Source organism: Bos indicus, chromosome 2 (genome assembly GCF_029378745.1).
Source record: "Bos indicus isolate NIAB-ARS_2022 breed Sahiwal x Tharparkar chromosome 2, NIAB-ARS_B.indTharparkar_mat_pri_1.0, whole genome shotgun sequence".
Lineage (NCBI taxonomy): Eukaryota > Metazoa > Chordata > Mammalia > Artiodactyla > Bovidae > Bos > Bos indicus.
In genome coordinates, this window is record NC_091761.1 from 34,116,555 (window position 1) to 34,137,035 (window position 20,481).

Below are 20,481 nucleotides of genomic sequence, written 5' to 3' on the forward strand. Positions count from 1 at the left end.
AGCCAAGCATAAAGGCTACATATTACCTCAATTCATCAGTATGACATTCTGAAAAAGACAAAACTCTAGGGACAGAAACCAAATCAGTGATTGTTAGGGGACAGCAGGAGGGAAGAGACAATGAAGGGGTTTGAGGACAAATTTTGAGGTTAAGCTCATCCAACTTATCCACCTAAAAAGAGTGATTTTTACAGTATGGAAATTATACTTCAACACACCAGACTTAAAAAAATAAATAACCTGTTAAAGAAAAAGCAGATACTGTAGGTTTAAGGAGTTATATATTGTCCATGTTTAGACATGTTTTATTGATAACATACTGTGTCTCTTTATCACCTGTTTCTAATTCCAGTTTAAGTATGTTGACATTCAGACTAGTTTTACTTAGCTTCATGGTGTGTACATGCTCAGTCTTGTCTGACTCTTTGCGATGCTATGGACTGCAGCCCGCCAGGCTCCTCTGTGCATGGGATTCTCCGGGCAAGAATACTGGAGTGGGTTGCCATGCCTTCCACCAGGGGATCTTCCTGACCTGCATGAGGGGATCAAACCTGTATCTCTTGTGTCTCCTGCATTTGCAGGCAGGTTCTTTACCACAAGCACCACCTGGGAAGCCCTTACTTAGAGTAATCTTACTTTAATATAATTTATTTAGTGCATGTGAGAACTCTAGCATAAAATAATAATCTCACAAGTATACATATTATGAAATATTAATTTTAAAGATGGTTTATTGTTTATTACTTATTTATTCATTTTAGCCCACACTGCCTGGCTTGATAGTTCCCTGACCAGGGGTTGAATCCCAGGCCCTGGCAGTGAAAGTGCGGAGTCCTACCCACTGGGCCACCAGGGAATTCCCCAAATATTTTTAAATGACACTCTTGCCTTACTAGTCCACCAACTCCTTGAATTTGATTTCATTTTTCAATCACCAATAAGTATATGCAAAGAACTTGTTATACCTAACATTACTACATGGTTGTCAAATACTGTGAAGTAAATTGTGCTGGCTCCATTTTATTTTTTATTTTATTGAAGTATAGTTGATGTGCAATATTTATGTAGGTTACATGTGTGCACGTGTGCTAAGTTGCTTCAGTCGTGTCTGCCTCTTTGCAACCCTTGGTCTGTAGCCCACCAGGCTCCTCTGCTCATGGGGATTCTCCAAGCAATAAAACTGGAGTGGGTTGTCATGCCCTCCTCTAGGGGATCTTCCTGACTCAAGGATCAAACCCACGTCTCCTGCATTGGTAGGCAGTTTCTTTACGACTATGGCCACCAACCTTATATAGGTTACAGGTGTGCACAATTTTTAAAGGTTTTACTCCATTTATAGCTATTATAAAATATTGGCTATATTTCTTGTGTTCTACATATATTCTTGTAGCTTATTTTATATATAATAGCTTGTACCTCTACTAGCCCAATTTTAAACAAGGGGAAGGAAGTTAGGCTCATAGCATTGCCAACAGCAAATTTCACAAGTCTTTTAATTCCAAAACCAACATCTGTAACCATCTTTCATTTATTTTTAACCAGTTTAGCAATAGTTCTGATCCTTGCGGATGGGATTGCATAAATCCTTGGAAATGAACTGTAAGAAGGGAAGCCTTCCGTTGTGGGAAGGAAGGTTTTTCAAAAGGAATTGATGCTGAGTATTGAAAAGAACAAAAGAAAAAAATCAGGATTAATAAATGAAATGTGCCCTTGCCACTTCCATTAACTGTCATTCTTGATGGAAGCTTAGTTTAATTATAAGAAAGAAAAAAATAATTTCCAACTTCATGTAAGCTTCTAGTGCCCCTGCAATGTCAGGCTTGCCTGATAGTCTGAGTGAATTCTTTGTGTGATTTTAGTTATGTGTATCACTGAGTTGCTGTTTTCATAACTTATCGGTAGAACCATGTTCTTCATTAATTCATTAATTGTTCTATAACATTAATTCTCTACCATTTTACATGCAGATGACTCAACGGTTTCTACATAGTACTTATGTTTAAGTAATAATATCAGGTTCAGATATTTTTTGGACAAAATTTACACAAAGGGGGACAACAAAAGTTGTAACTCCTTACAAATTTGCATGAGCCCTCATATTGGATGTACGGTACTTTAAGTAGGTAAATACATGTATTTGATTCAGTCCCCGACAGCTGCTCCTTCATAGTGGAGTTTTCAAACATTGCTTGCCAGAAACTCTTACCTTTTATTCGTGATTGTCTGGATGTACCTTCTCCACTTGCATTGAACTGTATGTACTGTGTGCTGTAGAGGTGTGCAGTTAAAATACGTTTATTCTCAGAAATATTTTTAAAATATTTTAAAATGTTTTCCTTTGCAGAATCAGACACAAGTTTGGCAGAAGGAAGTGTCAGCTGCTTAGATGAAAGTCTTGGACATAACAGCAACATGGGCAGTGATTCAGGCACCATGGGAAGTGATTCAGGTACTGCCTAACTGTTGTGTAAACCTTAAAAAGTGTGAAATAAGACACCATATAGTGGAACGCATGGGGGCTGTTCATACCCTCCCTAATGTATTTATGCAATTAAAGCAATTCTTTTCTACAGTTGAAATAGTTTTGGAACTTTGCCATTCACTTTCTTGAAAAGTACAACTTACAAGTCTTAGACTCAAGGTCTCTAATTTTGATCCAGTACATAGCTTTTTGGTCTGGCATATGCCACATTCCATAGAACCATGTAATCTGTTTTATTTATGTGATCTGTTTCAATTAATTTGACTGCTTTTAAATTATATACTCAATTTTATACATTTGTTTCCAACCCCTACATTTTAAAAAATTAAAATACATTATAAATAAAAGTAATATAAATGAGATGAGTATGACTATAGTTAATGGCATTTAATGAGTCCCTCTTAAGCTTTATAATATACATATATAGTTAAAAGAATTTCAATATTTATAAACATCCCTTTAGTTGAGTTTGCAAAATATTTTCATCACTAAATGAGAAATTTACTAGATATTTCCCAAATTGTTCTTTGTATCAGTTTAATATCCCACCCGCTTCCCAGGTAGTGCAGAGGTAAAGAGTCCATCTGCCAAGCAAGAGAAGTAGGTTCAATCCCTGAGTCAGGAATATCTCCTGGAGAAGGAAATGGCAACCTACTCCTGTATCCTTGCCTGGAAAATCCCATGGACAGGGAGCCCGTAAGGCTTACAGTCCATAGAGTCACAAAGATTTGGACACAGTTTAGCAACTGAGCACACACACACACAGTAAATAAGAGGGCCGTTTCCCAATCTCCACACTTTAGCAAGACTTCCTGTTGTCAGACTCCCTAACTTTGGTCAGTCTGATCCATTTCTTATCTCTTCTTTCTGTCCTTTGAATGTACATTTCCATTATTACTACTGAGGTGAAATTTCACATTGAGAATGGGTGATGGGCCCTTGCATGTCTTTCTAATATCTGTGTGTTTGAAATATTTTATAATTAAAATGAACAAATTAGTGCAAACAAAAATCAGTGTTTTGCAATATGGTCAGCAAAGAAGCAGCAGCAAAATGGCAAATTAAGAAACTATTCTTCATTTGTTCTGTGACTGAGTTATAGAAAATACTTAGAAAATATTATGTACTTCAGATTACCCTGCATTGTCTGAAGGATTATAGAAATTTACATCTACAATAGGCCTAAAAGGGCAAAACAGTTTACATAAAGATAGCCATCTGCCCTAAAGCTTTCCCAAGGGAAACTACCACCTCTTTTATTTAAATGCTCTTGTCTCTTAATAACCCCCAAATAACTTAGAACAAGTTGATTTGAGGAAACTCAATTCACCAAATGTCAGTCATAACTTTAATGTTAATTAAAAAGGGTTAATTAATTTTCTGTTCAATTTAGTCAGTGTTAATATTAAGTTCTTGGCATGTGCATATTTCTGTGGCTTTTATTTGTTTTTTCTGTGCTTGTTATACAACTGTTAAATTTAATAATTAACATTTTTATTAAACGGTATTGATACTAGAACTCAAAATACACTCTAGCTAATATTTAACATCTTTATGATTGCTTTAAGCTTCTGGACCTTCTCCTAATTTTTGTTTGCCTGAGTAAGGGCTTTTCAACAATATTCATTCATTTAATTACTATCTAATAGATATCCTCTGTGTGCAGGGCATTTTGTCTGTTTAGCACTGTTAGCAAATGCAACTATTTACTGATTTTCAGTCTTCAATATGGCATGAAAGGCGTGATAAATCTGAATGCAACCTACTTTTAAAAAGCAAATACATTTCCAAAGGCAAATACATTTGAAGACAAACACATTTTTAAAGGGCAACTCATTGAAGTTCTGGATGATTAGTGCTTAGGAATAAAGACTAGTGGGTATAAGATTGCATAGTGGATAGCAAAATTCTGAAATCATAAAATTATGAAATTCCTTTCTTTCATGTGCATGCTATAAGTTGACATACAAATCAGTTTAATATAGATTTATGTAAACTGCAAATTGTTAAACATGCACTGACTCACTGAAAGCATTGCAGTGTTTGGGATTGTGTTTAATTTCTGAAGTTGACATCAAAGGGACCCTATTCCACATGCCCTTTGTCCACGTTTAGAGGTTACATTATGAGGCATAAGAATCATGGATGTGACATTATATTCTTTCATAGTATTATTATGCCATAGTAAAGCATAATTAGTGGTACTTTTGACGTTTAAATATTTTAATTATACTGTGAGAGGCTTTTTTGTTTTTCTGTTCCTCAGTCTCAGAGGGATATACTGCTTCTTGCAAAGTGGCAATGTTTTTGGCAATGCACATTGGCCTGATATGTAGAAAGTGTTTCCTTACTATTTTGAGGTAATATCTATTAATATTTGTCCAGCTGGAATGGTATATTTTTCTGAGGTTACGTACTATAGGTAAAGGAATACTTTGTCATTTTCAAACACATGCAGTGACAGACCTTTTCTCTCCAAGAATAACTCAGCTGTCAAAAATCAATGTGAGAATGAAATTTGCCACATGGTGCCGTTTCAATAGAATGTTATTATTTAAGCCTTATTTGATTTCATTTTTTGACCATTTGTATGGTATAGTATAATTTTAAGGTCTTTGATAAATACTTGTTGTAGAGGATGGGCACAATATTATTCAAAGCCTGTGCATATTTTAAATACCATTTTCGTTATTGCATTTAATTAATTTTGCTTTTTCAAAGAGAGCCAAAAAGAAGTAAACAACAAACAAACAAAACCCAAACATTTTTTTTTTTTTTTTATAAAGGAAATTGGCTCCTGGCTCCCTGACACCAGCCCAATTCTCTCCTTCTGGTGATAGAGAAGAGAAAATTCTCTTTTCATTGCGTATGTGGATATATTCTTTCATTCCTGTGTCAGAGGATGTGATAAGGCAAGAATCAGGCTGAATATTTAGCACTCACCCAGCTCTTTTTCTTTGGATGCTATCCTCACAATGAATCCAACTCTGATTTTTTCCATATTCACTCTGTGCCTCTCTTTTAAACTTGAGGCTACCAATCAAGTTTCCTAGAATTGACTCAAAAAAATATGGATGATATTGAGCTATCTGGGCTTCCCGGGTGGAGCTAGTGGTAAAGAACCCCCTCTGCCAGTGCAGAAGACACAAGAGACATGGTTTAAATCCCTTGGTCAGGAAGATCATCTGGAGTAGGAAGTGACAACCCACTCCAGTATTTTTGCCTAGAAAATTCCATGGACAGAGGAGCCTGGCGGTCTATAGTCCATGGGGTCGCAGAGTCAGACACAACTGAGCACAGCACAATGATATTCTGAAGTCAACTTGAATCTTATGTAAATATAATAGAGGATGGGTTATTATAATTGCTATAGAGTTCAAAGACAAGCATGGAAAGAAAACTTGTCAATGTGTGTTTTTAAAAGCTGGTGATCTTGAATGAGTTCTTCCTGACAATCCTAATAAATGAATCAGCAGATGAGCCAATGATAACGTAAATGTATTGCATATATGTTTACTCATCCATACAGAAGGCAAATTTCCTGCCAGGTTAGTAGATGACTCTGACTAAGTGGTATTTGGTGTGAATTTTCCTACCTGTTCAGATAGTGCTATCACAGCAAGTTAAAACCCGGTTAAACAGAATCATCCAGTTGCTGAAATGGAACAATCAGCAACTTTTTTTGAAGTTAATGGGATTCTGTTAGTTTAATTTTATTGCATTCATTGATAAGAGACAGAATGCTTACTTCATGTGTAATGAAATACTGATAAGTGCTGTCATTTCACTTTTTTTTCTTCTGATTACATAAAGCAAAAGATGGGCTTTTAAATTGATACAATATTTATTTTACTGCATTCCACATGATAAGTTATACATTTTTAGATCTTTCCCCCTGACTAAAGAGTTGGACACGACTGAGCGACTGAACTGAACTGAACTGAATATAAATAAACTCGGTCACTTCTAAAAAATGTATATTTAAACCAAGACATATTATAATGATTTTATTCTAATGTTTATAAAATTAATGTATGTTAGCATGTATTTTTCAGTATTTTAAATGTAGAGATCTACTCTAGCTGAAAATATTTTTAATGTATTGTGCTTTGAGTTTCAGGAAAACATGAATATGTGGAGACATACCTATAAGAAAGTGATAAAAATCACATTCAAAGCTAAATAGAAAAATTAGTCACAATCCAGTTATGAACCAACAAAATTGTTTTTCATCTTTCACTGCACATTTAGAGATTGAAGGCTAGCATGGAAAAGGCTAGCACCTTTTCCCTAAATACAGCTTCTATTTAATCTGGTTGCCTTAAATGGCAAAAATTGGATTGGGGGAACCATTTTTAGGTATTTGAGACAGATGATCTACAGACAGAAGATAGATAGATAGATAGATAGATATGCTTTTTGGTGTTTGGTTTGTCAGGTAAAGTTTTTCACATGAAGGAAAGCAGCATCAGCTTTAATATTTCTTCGCAATAAAAAGTGAGGGGGAATATAGAAAAAGGAGTCCTACTTTCCCTGTCCCTCTTGATTTGTTGGTGAAAGAGAACTGGGTGTGGTAGAATGGTTCCACAAAGAAATGGCAAGTCTGAGGCATTAAGAATCATCAACTGCCAAGCCTGCACCACAGTCATTTCCACTTGGCTTTGCCCACTCTCTGAAAAGACTTCTCTGTGTTGCCACCTCCTAATCCTCCATCCTATTAATCCCTTCCCTCTCCATTCCCATGCCTTAGGCCACTTCCAGAGTCCTTGGGCTGTGTCCTGCAAACACAGAGAGCTGACACCCATTTGGTACAGAAAACAGAAAATGGATTGGTTTGGACCCCGTATGAAAGGAGATTTAAGCTGCAAGGGGCCCATTTTCCATTTCAGGCTTCCTCAGTTCAGTTCAGTTCAGTTGCTCAGTCATGTCTGACTCTTTGCGACCCCATGAATCGCAGCACGCCAGGCCTCCCTGTCCATCACCAACTCCCGGAGTTCACTCAAACTCATGTCCATCGAGTCGGCGATGCCATCCAGCCATCTCATCCTCTGTCGTCCCCTTTTCCTCCTGCCCCCAATCCCTCCCAGCATCAGAGTCTTTTCCAGCCTTAGTTATTTTGTTGTCTGTTTCCTTAATTTTCTTCCTTGTAACCTCCTTCAGATGATGAGAATGTGGCTCAAAGAGCATCCCCCGAGCCAGAGCTGAATCTCAGGCCTTACCAGCTGGAAGTGGCCCAGCCTGCCCTGGAGGGGAAGAACATCATTATATGCCTCCCTACGGGGAGTGGGAAAACCAGAGTGGCCGTTTACATTGCCAAGGATCACTTGGACAAGAAAAAAGCATCTGAACATGGAAAAGTTATGGTTCTCGTCAATAAGGTATTCAGACAGTACATAAATAAAACATGCTTTATTTTCATATTATTTTTTTCTGAAGCATTTGTATAGTGATGTTTGTAACAATGGATCACACAGATTTAACTAGGAAAAATGTCAAAATGAGCAATTTATTTTAAATCTTTGTTTTTTCAATTCTCTCTAATATCTAAATTATTAGCCATTAAAGTAGATTTTTTTTCCTATTAAACCAGAACATTAAATCAAAAATCTGTAACCAATGTATTGTTGTTCAGTTGCTCAGTCATGTCTGATTCTTTGCGACCCCATGGACTGCAGGACGCCAGGCATCCCTGTTCATCACCAACTTCCGGAGCTGGCTCAAACTCTTGTCCATTGAGTTGATGATGCCATCTCGTCCTCTATCATCCCCTCCTCCTCCTCCTCCTGCTTTCTATCTTTCCCAGCATCAAGATCTTTTCCAATGAGGCAGCTCTTTGCATCAAGTGGCCAAAGTATTCGAGCTTCAGCTTCAACAGTAGTCCTTCCAATGAATATTCGGTGTTGATTTCTTTTAGGATTGACTGGTTTGATCTCCTTGCTGTCCAAGGGACTCTCAAGAGTCTTCTCTAACACCACAATTCAAAAGTATCAGTTCCTTGGCATTCAGCCGTTTTTATTGTCCAGCTCTCACATCTGTACATGACTACTGGAAAAACCGTAACTTTGACTATACAGACCTTTGTAGGCAGAGTAATGTCTCTGTTTTTAATAATGTCTCTAATTTATACTGATGTATAAAGAATATGTTTACCCAGATTTTCTTTATGGTGAACTAGTACTGAATTATCATTGCATATGGACATAAATGACCTCAAAATATGACTGGACTCTAGGCTTAAACACTGTGTTCTAGAGTCTCTTTAGCCACCATGCATGAGTGTGTGCGTGCTAAGTCACTTCAGTCGTGTTGAACCTGTGTCTCTTGTGTCTTCTGCATTGGCAGCGGGTTTTTACCACTAGCATCACCTGGGCTGCCACCTGGGAAGCCCTTTTTAACCACTGACCCTCAGTCAAAAGTGGCAAGTGCTCTTTGAATATATATAATTTGAAAATGAAGAGAAAATTAAGTGAATATTTGACTAATTTATATCAAGTTTAATAGAGAAATAATTTTCAAATAGTTTATATATATGTAAAAAATATATATATATACACATATATCATTCAGTGCAATGATTTGCTTTAATATTTTTATCTTAGGATTTTTAAAGTTTATCTTCATAAACAGGTATAAGTCTCCATTTTAAACAAAGTCTAGTTGAACTTTATTCATATATATCAGAGTTTATTAATTTATAAGTTTGTAACTTGGGGAAATTAATTTTTACCATTTTATGGAGTAAAGTTGAGTACAGTTTCCATGACCAAAAACAATCTTTTTCCCATTATGAATGGTGACTGGATTCTCATTTGCTCCTTTACAGAAAATATAATTACGGACTGTATGTGTAACTTTCCTCTATTTTTTGGATTTCTATCATGCTGAAAGTTTTAGTTGTAGTCTGCTTTTCAGTATTAGAGAAATGTATTCAGAATCCATGATCTTAATGATTTCTATCAGGTAACTCCAACAGCATTTTGTATATACACCCTAAGCCTAAATACTGTTCCTTCATACTTACACGCCCACTGTTAGAACAGTTTGTGAATGTGTGTGTGGTGATGGTGATAACATTAGAATTTTTTCCCATGGCTCTTCATATATTTTCCTTATTAAGGATATTATCTTTTGGAATAAAACAAATCTAGGTGTAAATACTATTTCTACCTACCAGTAATTTGATCTTGGGCAAATTATGAACTTCTCTCACTTTAATTTCCTCATCTGTAAAGTGAGTAAAATAATACTATTCTATACAAGGTTGGAAGTTTAACTGAGATAATCTATTTAAAGTCTAAGAGTGACTCAGTGAATATTAGTTCCTTCTTCCCTTCCTTCCTCCTCACCTTAACAACTAATAAATTGCAATTCCTTAACCAATGAATAAGGTCTTAAGTGCCAGGTCCAGAGAAAAGAACAAAATTAATTGGATTTGAAATGACTTAAACTGATGCTCTTGATACCATCTGAACATTCTTCCATTTCCTCAAGCTCATTCCCTTCATTTACTCTCCCAAAGATCTCTCCTTCCCTTGTCTGTCTCTCTGTTGGTTATATTACCTCCTCCAAAGCATGTAACCTCAAAACCTAGAAGTTACTTTTGATTCATCAGCTTCCTTTACTTCCTTTATCCAGCATCACAGACTACTAGAGTTGAAAGAAGCCTGTAAGATCTGGTTTTCATTTATTGCCAAGTGGTTCTCTCACCTCTGCTGAGTAACTTCTAATATCAAGAAGGTCCTGCTTCTAACAAAAGAGCTCAATCCATTCTTTGAACAACTGACACTGTTAGAAAGACATACCTGTATTCATCAAAATCTGTTTCTTTGTAATCCACACTCATTGCTTAGCATTCTTTCCTCTGTAATATACAGAGTAAGCTAAATCCTAATTTTTCTGCCTTATGATAGCCCTTCACAAAGAAAAGACATCAAGCATCATATGACTCCAGAGGGATTTTTCTTTTAGTTTCCTATGATAAATCCTTCCAGTTCTCTTATATGTTCTTAATAAGACCCTGTTAAAACACAGTGTTTAGGGTTGGACAAAATACTGTAGATACAGTCAGTACAGAATACAGGAAAGATGAGATGTAACGTGTGATCCATGACCGGGTTTGCCTTTTGTCACCAACGCTGGCACCCACAGACTCATCTGAAGTTTTCCATAACCTGAGAAGTCTCAGCTTATTTTCATTTGAAGATCTGTTAAACTAGACCTCTCTTAAGTTATTTTTGGAGGTTAATTCTGAGCCTGCATGCAGACACTTAGGTTTACATTTATGTTTTTCATACTATTAATCTTGATTGATCTTTTCAAGTCTCATATTTTTGTGTGTATCTCATGCACCTTCCTTTTTGTATAACTCCTCATCCTCTCAATGCTGTATTCTGGCTGTGAATCTTTCATCCCGTTGGATCAAGGTGATACTTATGAATTCACATTTGCACCCATGTTTAAATGTGAAATTATCCTCATTAATTATTCATATCCATTGCTCTGTAGACATGTAAGGCCATGGGTCCAGTTTCTGATCTGCTTCCCTCTTGTTTTTCCCTAGAAATTACTGGACATCTCTCCACAAGATCTTCCCTAATAATCGTTAATTTATTATCCCATTGCTTTGAATTCTAAAGTAATTTAATTCTTTTAATTGAATCAGATAATCTCTGACCCAGTAAGTCAACATAACCTGCTTTCTGTATTTGGCCCAATGGCAAGGCATTAATATTATAACTCTTGATCTAGAAAGGAGAAATCCTGTTTCCTAATACCATTTACTTTTGTCTCCCTTTCTCTATCCTTTCCAAAGTTATCGCCTTCAGATGCAGGGAGAAATGAAAACACCACCTGTGTTCCCAGACTTTCTATTTCCTATCTAGGACTTCAACATCATGAGAGAGAAATCCCAGGTTCCTAGATGCTATAATACAGCCCCATATGATTCAGCAGAAGTGGGTAGCATTTGGGTTTGATTAGTCTTGGCAGGCACTCTGTCACATCTCAGGAAAAGGCTCCAAGAGGACCACACACCTCCCAATTAGCCATGTCAGGCTTGCATCTGGCTCTCTTTGTGTCCTTCAGGAGGAAGTCAATGCCACCCAAAGTGAGTCTCAGGATTTCCAACACCTGCCACCTCCTGTGACAACGTCTTTTTATTCTGTAGACCAAAATATCCTGCTTCTTTGGAATATCTCAGCCCATCCTTTATGGGCAGAACCTCAGGTTTCTATGCCACTCCAGACCATAGTGGTGGTGGCTTAGTCTCTACGTCATGTCTGACTCTTGCAACCCCTTGGACTGTAGCCTACCAGGCTCTCTGTCCATGGGATTTCCCAGGCAAGAATACTGGAGTGGGTTGCCATTTCCTTCTCTACTCCATCGTATGGAGATTCTTAAATGATTCAGCAGCATGAGAGTATTTAAAGACAAATCAAACGCAGAGCCTGCCCTCAAGGAATCTATGGTCTAGGAAATGAGAGCTGTGTATTAATATAATAATGACTATTGTGTTGCACTTTACATCCTCCCATTGAAATCACACAGCTCTTCTTTTTAGTAACCATAAATATCACCATTTTAGCAATCAGGAAACCAAGGCTTTGGGCTTTAATTGGCCTGTCAGGAGTCATCTGCAGCAGAGCTGAGACTTGAACCCTTTTCTTCCGAAGGGAACTGGTCCTCTCTTCTACCATTATCTACTACTAGACTAAAAAGATGGTGAAATACCAGGGAAGTTTTCTGAGTACTGGCACTATGTCAGCCTCTATTTCATTTATTTTTCATAACACTTCCATCACAGGTTGATATTTTCCTGACTTTGTTAATTGGAGATAGAGATGATTAAGTGACTTGTCCAAGGTCACACAATAAGCAAGTAGTTGAAGTATTTGTTTTCAGAGCTCACTTTCTCTCCTCTGGAGCATGCAGTCTCCACTACATTTAATCTTCTTTTACTTCCTCAGAATCTCTTTTGCTGACTTCCTTCTTAGATTATTTCCTCTGTCTTGTATAAGTAGAATGAAAAGAATAGTCCTATAAAACTGAATCAGAAATGACTTTGTGGAAGAAAAAGAAGAGCTGTGGTTCTCTTTTAAAAATTTTTTGAAAAAACTTAAATGTCATATTGGAAGCTTCATAAAGTACAGGCTTCAAGACTCTGTCCTAAATATGGTCAGTGTCTAGATTCAGCAGTTCTTGAGTGGGGCTTGGGAGTCTGTGTTCTCCAAATCTCTCAATTGATTTTGTGACAGACAGGCAAGAGATCTCATTTTGGAGGGAGAAAAACGACTAAGTGAAATTTTCTCTTTCAAGCCTGTGTTATATTCTTTCACTTACCAAACTTTGTTATTTATTCACTTTGTTTCCTTGGAATTCATGGGCTCCGTTTAGCCCCTTTTCCCCTCCTACATTCACTCTTAGAAGCCCTCATCATTTCTACTAAATAATAAAACAAAGAAGTGTTCTTCCTTGGTTCTTTCCAGCTAAGAGGGTCAGCCAGCCCTTATTTTTCACATAAACAGAGTTCATCTCAAAATTTTAAAAATGAATAGCACATACCTTACAGACCACTATAAGATAACCACTGATCACATTATCAGATAACTGCATGAGGAGAAGTGTAATGTTCATTCATTGATGTTTGCCCTTGAAACTCTTTCTGCCAACTTTATTTGCCACACTGTACATTCCTGGGCTTCCACTGTACAGCTTCTCCTAGGATATAACCTTCAAGATGGCCTGGTTCAGAAAGATCTCTTGGAGAAGGAAATGGCAATCCACTCCAGTATTCTTGCCTGGGAAACCCCATGGACAGAGGGGCCTGGAGGGCCACAGTCCATGAGTTTGCTAATAGATGGATACAACTTAGCAACTAAACAACAGGGCCCGGTTATTCCTTTCCCTAGTAATCGAGCTATTCTAAATGACTGTGATGTGAGAGCCTTGAGGTGTCAACTCAGTCACCTTCAGGGGTCACTACAACATACAAAGACTCAACTCCTTTGTTCTCTACTGAGCAATAAAACCTTAACACTTTGACCAAGTTCAGCTGTTACCGAGGCTGGACGTTTCTAAATGTAAAGTAAGGTAGAATGCAGAGTAATGACCTCATTGGGCGTTGTGAATGCAGGACTGAAGATTGACAGCACTCCTCCAATTCAGCACTAGGCTCAGGGGCAAAACAGTACCAGACTTGCAGGTCTCACTTCTCAGACAAGGGATTGAACCTGGGCCAGGGCAGTGAAAGCCAGAATCCTAATCGTTAGGTCACCTGGGAACTCCCATAAGTTTGTTTTCTGTGTCTGTGAGTCTGTTTCTACTTTGTAAATTCATTTGTATTTTAGATTACATTAGATTACATTTAGTTCATTTATATATTTTTTAGTTAACACATATATTGTTGTTCAGTCACTAAGTCATGTCCAACCTCAATGCCATGCTCCTCTGTCCTCCACTATATTCTGGAGTTTGTTCAAACTCATGTCCATTGAGTCAGTGATGCTGTCTAATCATCTCATCCTCTGTTGCCCCCTTCTCCTCCTGCCCTCAGTCTTTCCCAGCATCAAGGTCTTTTCCAATGAGTCTTTATATCAGGTGGCCAAAGTATTGGAACTTCAGCTTCATTATCAGTCCTTCCAATGAATATCCAGGGTTGGTTTCCTTTAGGATTGACTGATTTGGTCTCCTTGCAGTCTAACAGACTCTCAAGAATCTTCTCCAGCATCACAATTTGAAAGCATCAGTTCTTCAGCGCTCAACCTCATGTATGGTCCTACTCTCACAACTGTACATGACTACTGGAAAAAGCATAGCTTTGACTAAATGGACCTCTCTCAGGAAAGTGATGTTTCTGCTTTTTAATATGCTGTCAAGTTTTGTCATAGTTTTTCTTCCAAGGAGAGATTACATGTATAAGTTATATGATATTTTTCTTTTTCTTTTTGACTTAGTTCACTTAGTAAGATAAACTCTATGTCCATCCATGTTGTCTCATGTGGCATTATTGCATTCTTTTTTGTAGCTGAGTAATATTCTATTATATGTATATGCATACATATATATATATATAAAACATCTTTTTTATGCATTCATATGTTGATGGACATTTAGGTTGCTTCCGTGTCTTGTCTATTGTAAATTGTGCTGCTATGAACACTGAGATTCATGTATCTTTTCAAACTAGGGTTTTCATCTTTTCTGGATATATGCCCAGAAGTAGGATTGTTGAATCATTAGTAACTCAATTTTTATTTTTTTAAGGAACTTGCTATTTCGTCCTTTTTCAGCCACCAAAGCTGGTCTAGCAGTCCACCCCTTCAACTCCACCTGTTCTCCTAGACAATATCTTACCTTCTTACCTTTGGTTTTCTGCATCCTCCAATTCCTTAGGCAGGTTGCCTCTGGCTTGATCCCCCAACAACTCTATAGCCCATAAGGGTCCTATGAACTGTTATATTGAATTTAAAATACTTTTGGTGTTCATAGCCCTTTATAGCTTGACTTTGTTCTAAAAATTCAAATTTTGTTTCTTATTCAGGCTTAATTTCAGTTTATCTCTTCACTAACCCACGGTTCACAAGATTAAAATTTTTTCTAAACCCTTCCAAAATGGAAGTTACTTCTTCCATTTTGCTGTCACTTTCTTTGTTTCCATGGGAGAATTATCACATTGTGTTGTGATCATTTGTTTTCTTTTCTTGAGTCTTGATCCATGTGCTCAGCTAGAAAGAGTTCCTGAGAGTTGTCAGCTATACCTTAAACATCTTTGTGTTCCAGACACAATGTCTACACCTAATGAAAAGACATTGAATAAATGCTTATTGACGTGTGGATGAATGAAATGATGGATAGGCTGTTACATCTAATTAACTTAAAATGCAAACATTTCTGTTAATACTTGGCACATAGTAGGCCTTTGATTAATACTTTTTGTTTGACAATGCTTTCTCTTTCTTTTTAACTTTGGCATTTTTAAAGGTACCGTTAGTTGAACAGCTCTTCCGCAAAGAGTTCAAACCATTTTTGAAGAAATGGTATCATGTTACTAGATTAAGTGGTGATACCCAATTGAAAATAACATTTCCAGAAGTTGTCAAGTCTCATGATGTTATTATCAGTACAGCTCAAATCCTTGAAAACTCCCTTTTAAACTCAGAAGAAGGTGAAGATGATGGTATAGAGTTGTCAGGTTGGTTGAAATGTTTATTTTTGTAAAATAGTATTAATATTGATAGTAGTAACAGGGACTGTATTAGTTAAATAAGTTTTTAAAGGTTGATTAAATATTTAAATGTTTATTATTTTTATGTTTTATCAATTTTTAATTGAAGTGTAGTTGATTTACAATGTTGTATTGATTTCTCTTGTATCACAAAATGATTCATTTATACATATATACATTATTTTTTAATATTCATCTCCATTATTGTTTATCATAGGATATTGAATATAACTCTCTTCTACAACCTTGTTGTTTATCTATTCTACATATAAAAGCTTACATCTGCTAACCCCACTCTCCCACTCCATAATTTTGATTTAGATTGTCTTCCATTGCTTAAGTTTTCATTAAAAACCTTCTTCCTTGGGGAAGCAAACAAAAAGTGGGATATCAGCATCAGTATATCATTATTAAATCAAACAGTTACTGGACTTCCAATTTACTCAGTATTTCTAAGTACCAACAAGTTCTTTTTAAGTTTTAGTGGATCCTGTTAGATATGCCCTCTTCTCTGTAGAATAAATACAGTCCTTTCTATTTTGTGGGGGATGGGAAGAAAAGGTAGGAGCAAGGTAGGGAAGGAAGTATATAAAATCATAATAATTAAATGCAATGTTGAAATAAGGTAAAATTATTCCTTTTTAAATAATGTTTTTCATTTGATAGAATGAAGATAAAATTCGCCAACTTTAAACATTTTATTAAAGAATGAAAATGTAATTCTAAGAGTTTTGGGGAGTAAGTCAGGATTTGATCCATCCCATAACACTTTTTAGATCTATAAATTTTCTGAGACTCACCTATTAAATGGAGATAATAACAGGGATAGTTTCATGATTAATATGCACAAACATCTGTATATACAGGTGGCTAGGATAATGTACATTTCCCTTTAAAAAGTGAGAGATACTTGGCTGCTAAGTTTACTAACTTAAAGGTACTTTTTCACTATATTTTGCCAATATGGACAAATAAACCATTTTAACTTCCTTTTAAGACTTTTCTCTCATCATCATTGATGAATGCCATCACACCAACAAAGAAGCGGTCTATAACAACATCATGAGGCGTTATTTGAAACAGAAGTTGAAAAACAATAAACTTAAGAAAGAAAACAAACCAGTGATTCCCTTACCTCAGATAGTGGGACTAACAGCTTCACCAGGTGTTGGAGGAGCCAAAAAGCAAGCCAAAGCCGAAGAACACATTTTAAAAGTAAGTCATTAACTTTATGCATGAGTCAAAAAACCAAAGTTAGAGCAAATGCCAGTGCTTCTCGGTTAAGATTAAGTCCAAGTGCTGTGGAATGCATGAAGGATGGTATTCCATGCTCATGAGTTAAAAGAAATCTATACGCTTTGAAGTGAATAGACTCAGTCTTGTTCAAAGCAGTAAGTGCTTTAGTAAATTACTGTGACAGAGAACAATATCAAAAAAATTATGGAGAGCAAACTTAGTGAAAAATTGGGACAAATTAAATACCTGCCTTTAAATATCTATCCCTAATTGTCAAACTTAATGATCTATTCATAGAAGTATGCATAAACTGTGAAAGTTTCTAATTTTCATACATACTCTATGCATTTCAAAATTGCATGTTTTGTTCTGTGCCTTTTTGTTGTTGTTCTTCTGTGTGATACTCAGGTTCCAGGTAATTCAAATTATATGGGAAATGGAGATATGAGAATCTTAATTAAAAACATATTTCTTGTCCGCTGCCCCAAAATGGTAACAACACATATAGTACTATTGTTGATCTCAAGCACTGAAAGAATTCAGAGTAATTCACATAAGATGTTCACACGAAGGCATTGTATTTGCATTTTAAGTCCCTTATTTTTAAGTTGAAGTTGGTAAAAAGGATATAGAGTAGATAAAAGCACAATTATTTTTCCCAACATATTATCTATTACTAGAATTAAGGACTATCTCCAATCGAAATCCAGGTACATGGGCTTTGTCTGCTCCTACCTTTGTGCTGTCCTCTTTTATGTGTAGAAGAAAGTGGTAATATGATCCATGGATGTCAAGGTGACCCATAAATGCCTTGTGTAATACGGTTAGCTTATAAACATTCTCTTCGCATCTCTGCAATTTTCTGTACTCTCTCCATGTTACTTTTTCCATCTGGAAAAATGGAATTTAAGAAATGAAAAGAAATACTTTTTCTGGAATTTTCTACCAACTTGATTGTTCTGTTTTTACTCTACCAGGATGAATGTTACTGGTTGGACCCACAGTGAAGCAGTACTAAAATACTGTGTTTAGCAAATCACGCTACATATTTCTCACACAAGAAAAAATTCTACATTGAATCAATTGAAAAGGAATAGTATTTGAATATTGAAGTGTCTCTTTTTCAGATATGTGCCAATCTTGATGCAGTTACCATTAAAACCGTGAAACAAAATATTAATCTACTTAAAGAGCAAATAAAGGAGCCATGCAAAAAGTTTGTAATTGCAGATGATACCAAAAAAGTATGTGCTTAAATTTTTATATTTATTTTATTGATGATACTATATTCAACTGAAAGATGCAAAGATTATCTTACACTGACACTCTGAATAATATCATTTTAAATTTTTGCAGAAAAGTTTGTTTTATTCTTTTTTATTGATATTAGGCAGCAAAACACTGCTGTGAATTCTTAATCTTTTAGTTTTCTAGTTTGTATAAAGAGTAGCTTAGTACTTTGTTTACTAAGTATCAGTTGTGGTGGGAGAGAAAGGATAAGGGTGGGGAAGGTTGTAAAGCTAAACTAGAGGTATTACCATAGTTTCTTTTATTCGTTTTACTTTTCTGAATTGATTTTCCCAACATTGAACAGAGCCATTTTTGACTACCAGATTTCAGTTGGCAATGATAACAGGTATACCACCTAATTGACATATTTGGTTTCTTAGGAAAATACTTACAGTAAAGAAGTGAAACATTTACTTTAAATATTAAAGTGTTTTTGTTATGAATATCTTATTACAAAAATCAACCTGAGTCAGTGTGAACATTGTGACTAGAACATTATGTCAGTACTTTCTTTTGTAAACTATAAAAAGCACCATAAATTTTAGCTGTGTGTCCTTAATAGTAAGTGTAATCTTTGCAAATCCACCTCATAAGAATGTTGAGTTATGAAATATGCATAATAGATAATATTGTGTTTGAAATATAGGCACCAAACTAATGTTAGCAACCGATCTCCATAGGTCATTCTTTTCTGGAAATTTTGAAAAATAGAACTGTCTGTTCCAGCTGAACTAGCATATTTGACTGAACTTGATTTTTCTTCACTTTTTTCATTCAGTTTTATTCAATAAGTTTAAATGCATGTTTCTAATCATAATCATTAAAACTAATCCTCAGCATCCTCAAAGAATTTGCTACCCTATCTTTTAACTTAATTAACTTATGCTGTGCTTAGTCGTTCAGTTGTGTCTGACTCTTTGCGACCCCATGGACTAGGCCTACCAGGCTCCTCTGTCCATGGAATTCTCCAGGCAAGAATACTGGCATGGGTTGCCATGCCCTCCTTCAGGTTCCTCCAACTTAATTAACTTTGGGTATACTTTTTACTGGGTTTCCCTGGTGGCTCAACTGGTAAGGAATCCACCTGCAGTGCTGGAGACCTGGGTTCACTCTCTGGGTTGGGAGGATTCCCTGGAGAAGGGATCGGCTACCCACCCCAGTGTTTTGGCCTGGAGAATTCCAGGGACTGTATAGTCCACGGGGTCAAAAAGTGACGGACATGACTGAGTGACTTTCACTTCACATACTTTTTAATTGAAGTATTAATATAACGCACATACAGAAAGGTTCAAGTCCATAAGTGTGCAGATTTCTGAATCTTCATAAACTGAAAACACTTGTATAACCAAAATCCAGATCAAGGGACTTCCCTTGCAGTCCAGTGGTTAAGACTCCATCCTTCCAGTGCAGGAAGCGTGGGTTTGATCCCTAGTCAGGGAACTGAGGTCCCACATGCTAAGCAGTGTGGCCAAAAATAAAAATGAAATCCCCATAGTATGTATTCTTCTATATCTGGCTTTTCTCAAAACTCTACCTTTTAAAATTTTATTTTGGTACAAATAATATTGAAACCAGTTCTTCACCAAGGAATGTTTTTTTAAACTAAGTTCAGGCTTTTTAAATAATTGGGATATTAATATGTATTTTTAAAATAGCTATTAGCATTTAAGATGTATAACATTCATTAATTTTATTTTTTAACTTTTAAATGGGAAATTCCAGCACAGATACCTGGTGTTGGTGTGGTGTGGCTTGAGGGTGGAGGTAAAATAGAAACTGAAAAAAAAATGAATGTATAAAGAGGTGATCAGAGTAACTTGTTACTTTGTCTAGACAATGAGTCTGAATCAAATTTATTATAACATATAAATTATTTTAATAAAGATAATGTTATTAATTCAATAATATAAACATGTAAGAATAAGTGTATCATTTATTTTTAGGATCCATTTAAAGATAAGCTGCTAGAAATAATGACAAAGATTCAAACATTTTGCCAAATTAATCCAATGTCAGATTTTGGAACTCAACCCTACGAACAATGGCTCATTCAAATGGAAAAAAAAGGTAATTTGGGTTTTAACATAACATTTGCTTTATCCCATGTTTATACCAAGATTCCAGGTCACATGTTCCCAAGCAAACTGAAAGCAAATATATTAGCAAATGGAATTTCTGTGTTCTAAGTAGTACAAGGATAAAATGTCCTGACTCCTTATCTAAGGAAAGAGGCACCAATTCATCCATTTTC

The 20,481-nt window shown here is 36.0% G+C and overlaps 1 protein-coding gene across 1 annotated transcript in view; it reads left to right on the forward strand.

Moving 5' to 3' along the window:
* IFIH1 (interferon induced with helicase C domain 1) overlaps window positions 1-20,481 on the forward strand; it is a 55,850-nt gene that overhangs the window by 24,227 nt on the left and 11,142 nt on the right. The window contains exons 4-9 of the mRNA XM_019971816.2: window positions 2,345-2,449; window positions 7,643-7,860; window positions 15,461-15,671; window positions 16,702-16,919; window positions 18,068-18,184; window positions 20,174-20,297. Coding sequence (XP_019827375.2) covers window positions 2,345-2,449; window positions 7,643-7,860; window positions 15,461-15,671; window positions 16,702-16,919; window positions 18,068-18,184; window positions 20,174-20,297 — 993 coding nt within the window. The remainder of the gene's footprint in view (window positions 1-2,344; window positions 2,450-7,642; window positions 7,861-15,460; window positions 15,672-16,701; window positions 16,920-18,067; window positions 18,185-20,173; window positions 20,298-20,481) is intronic.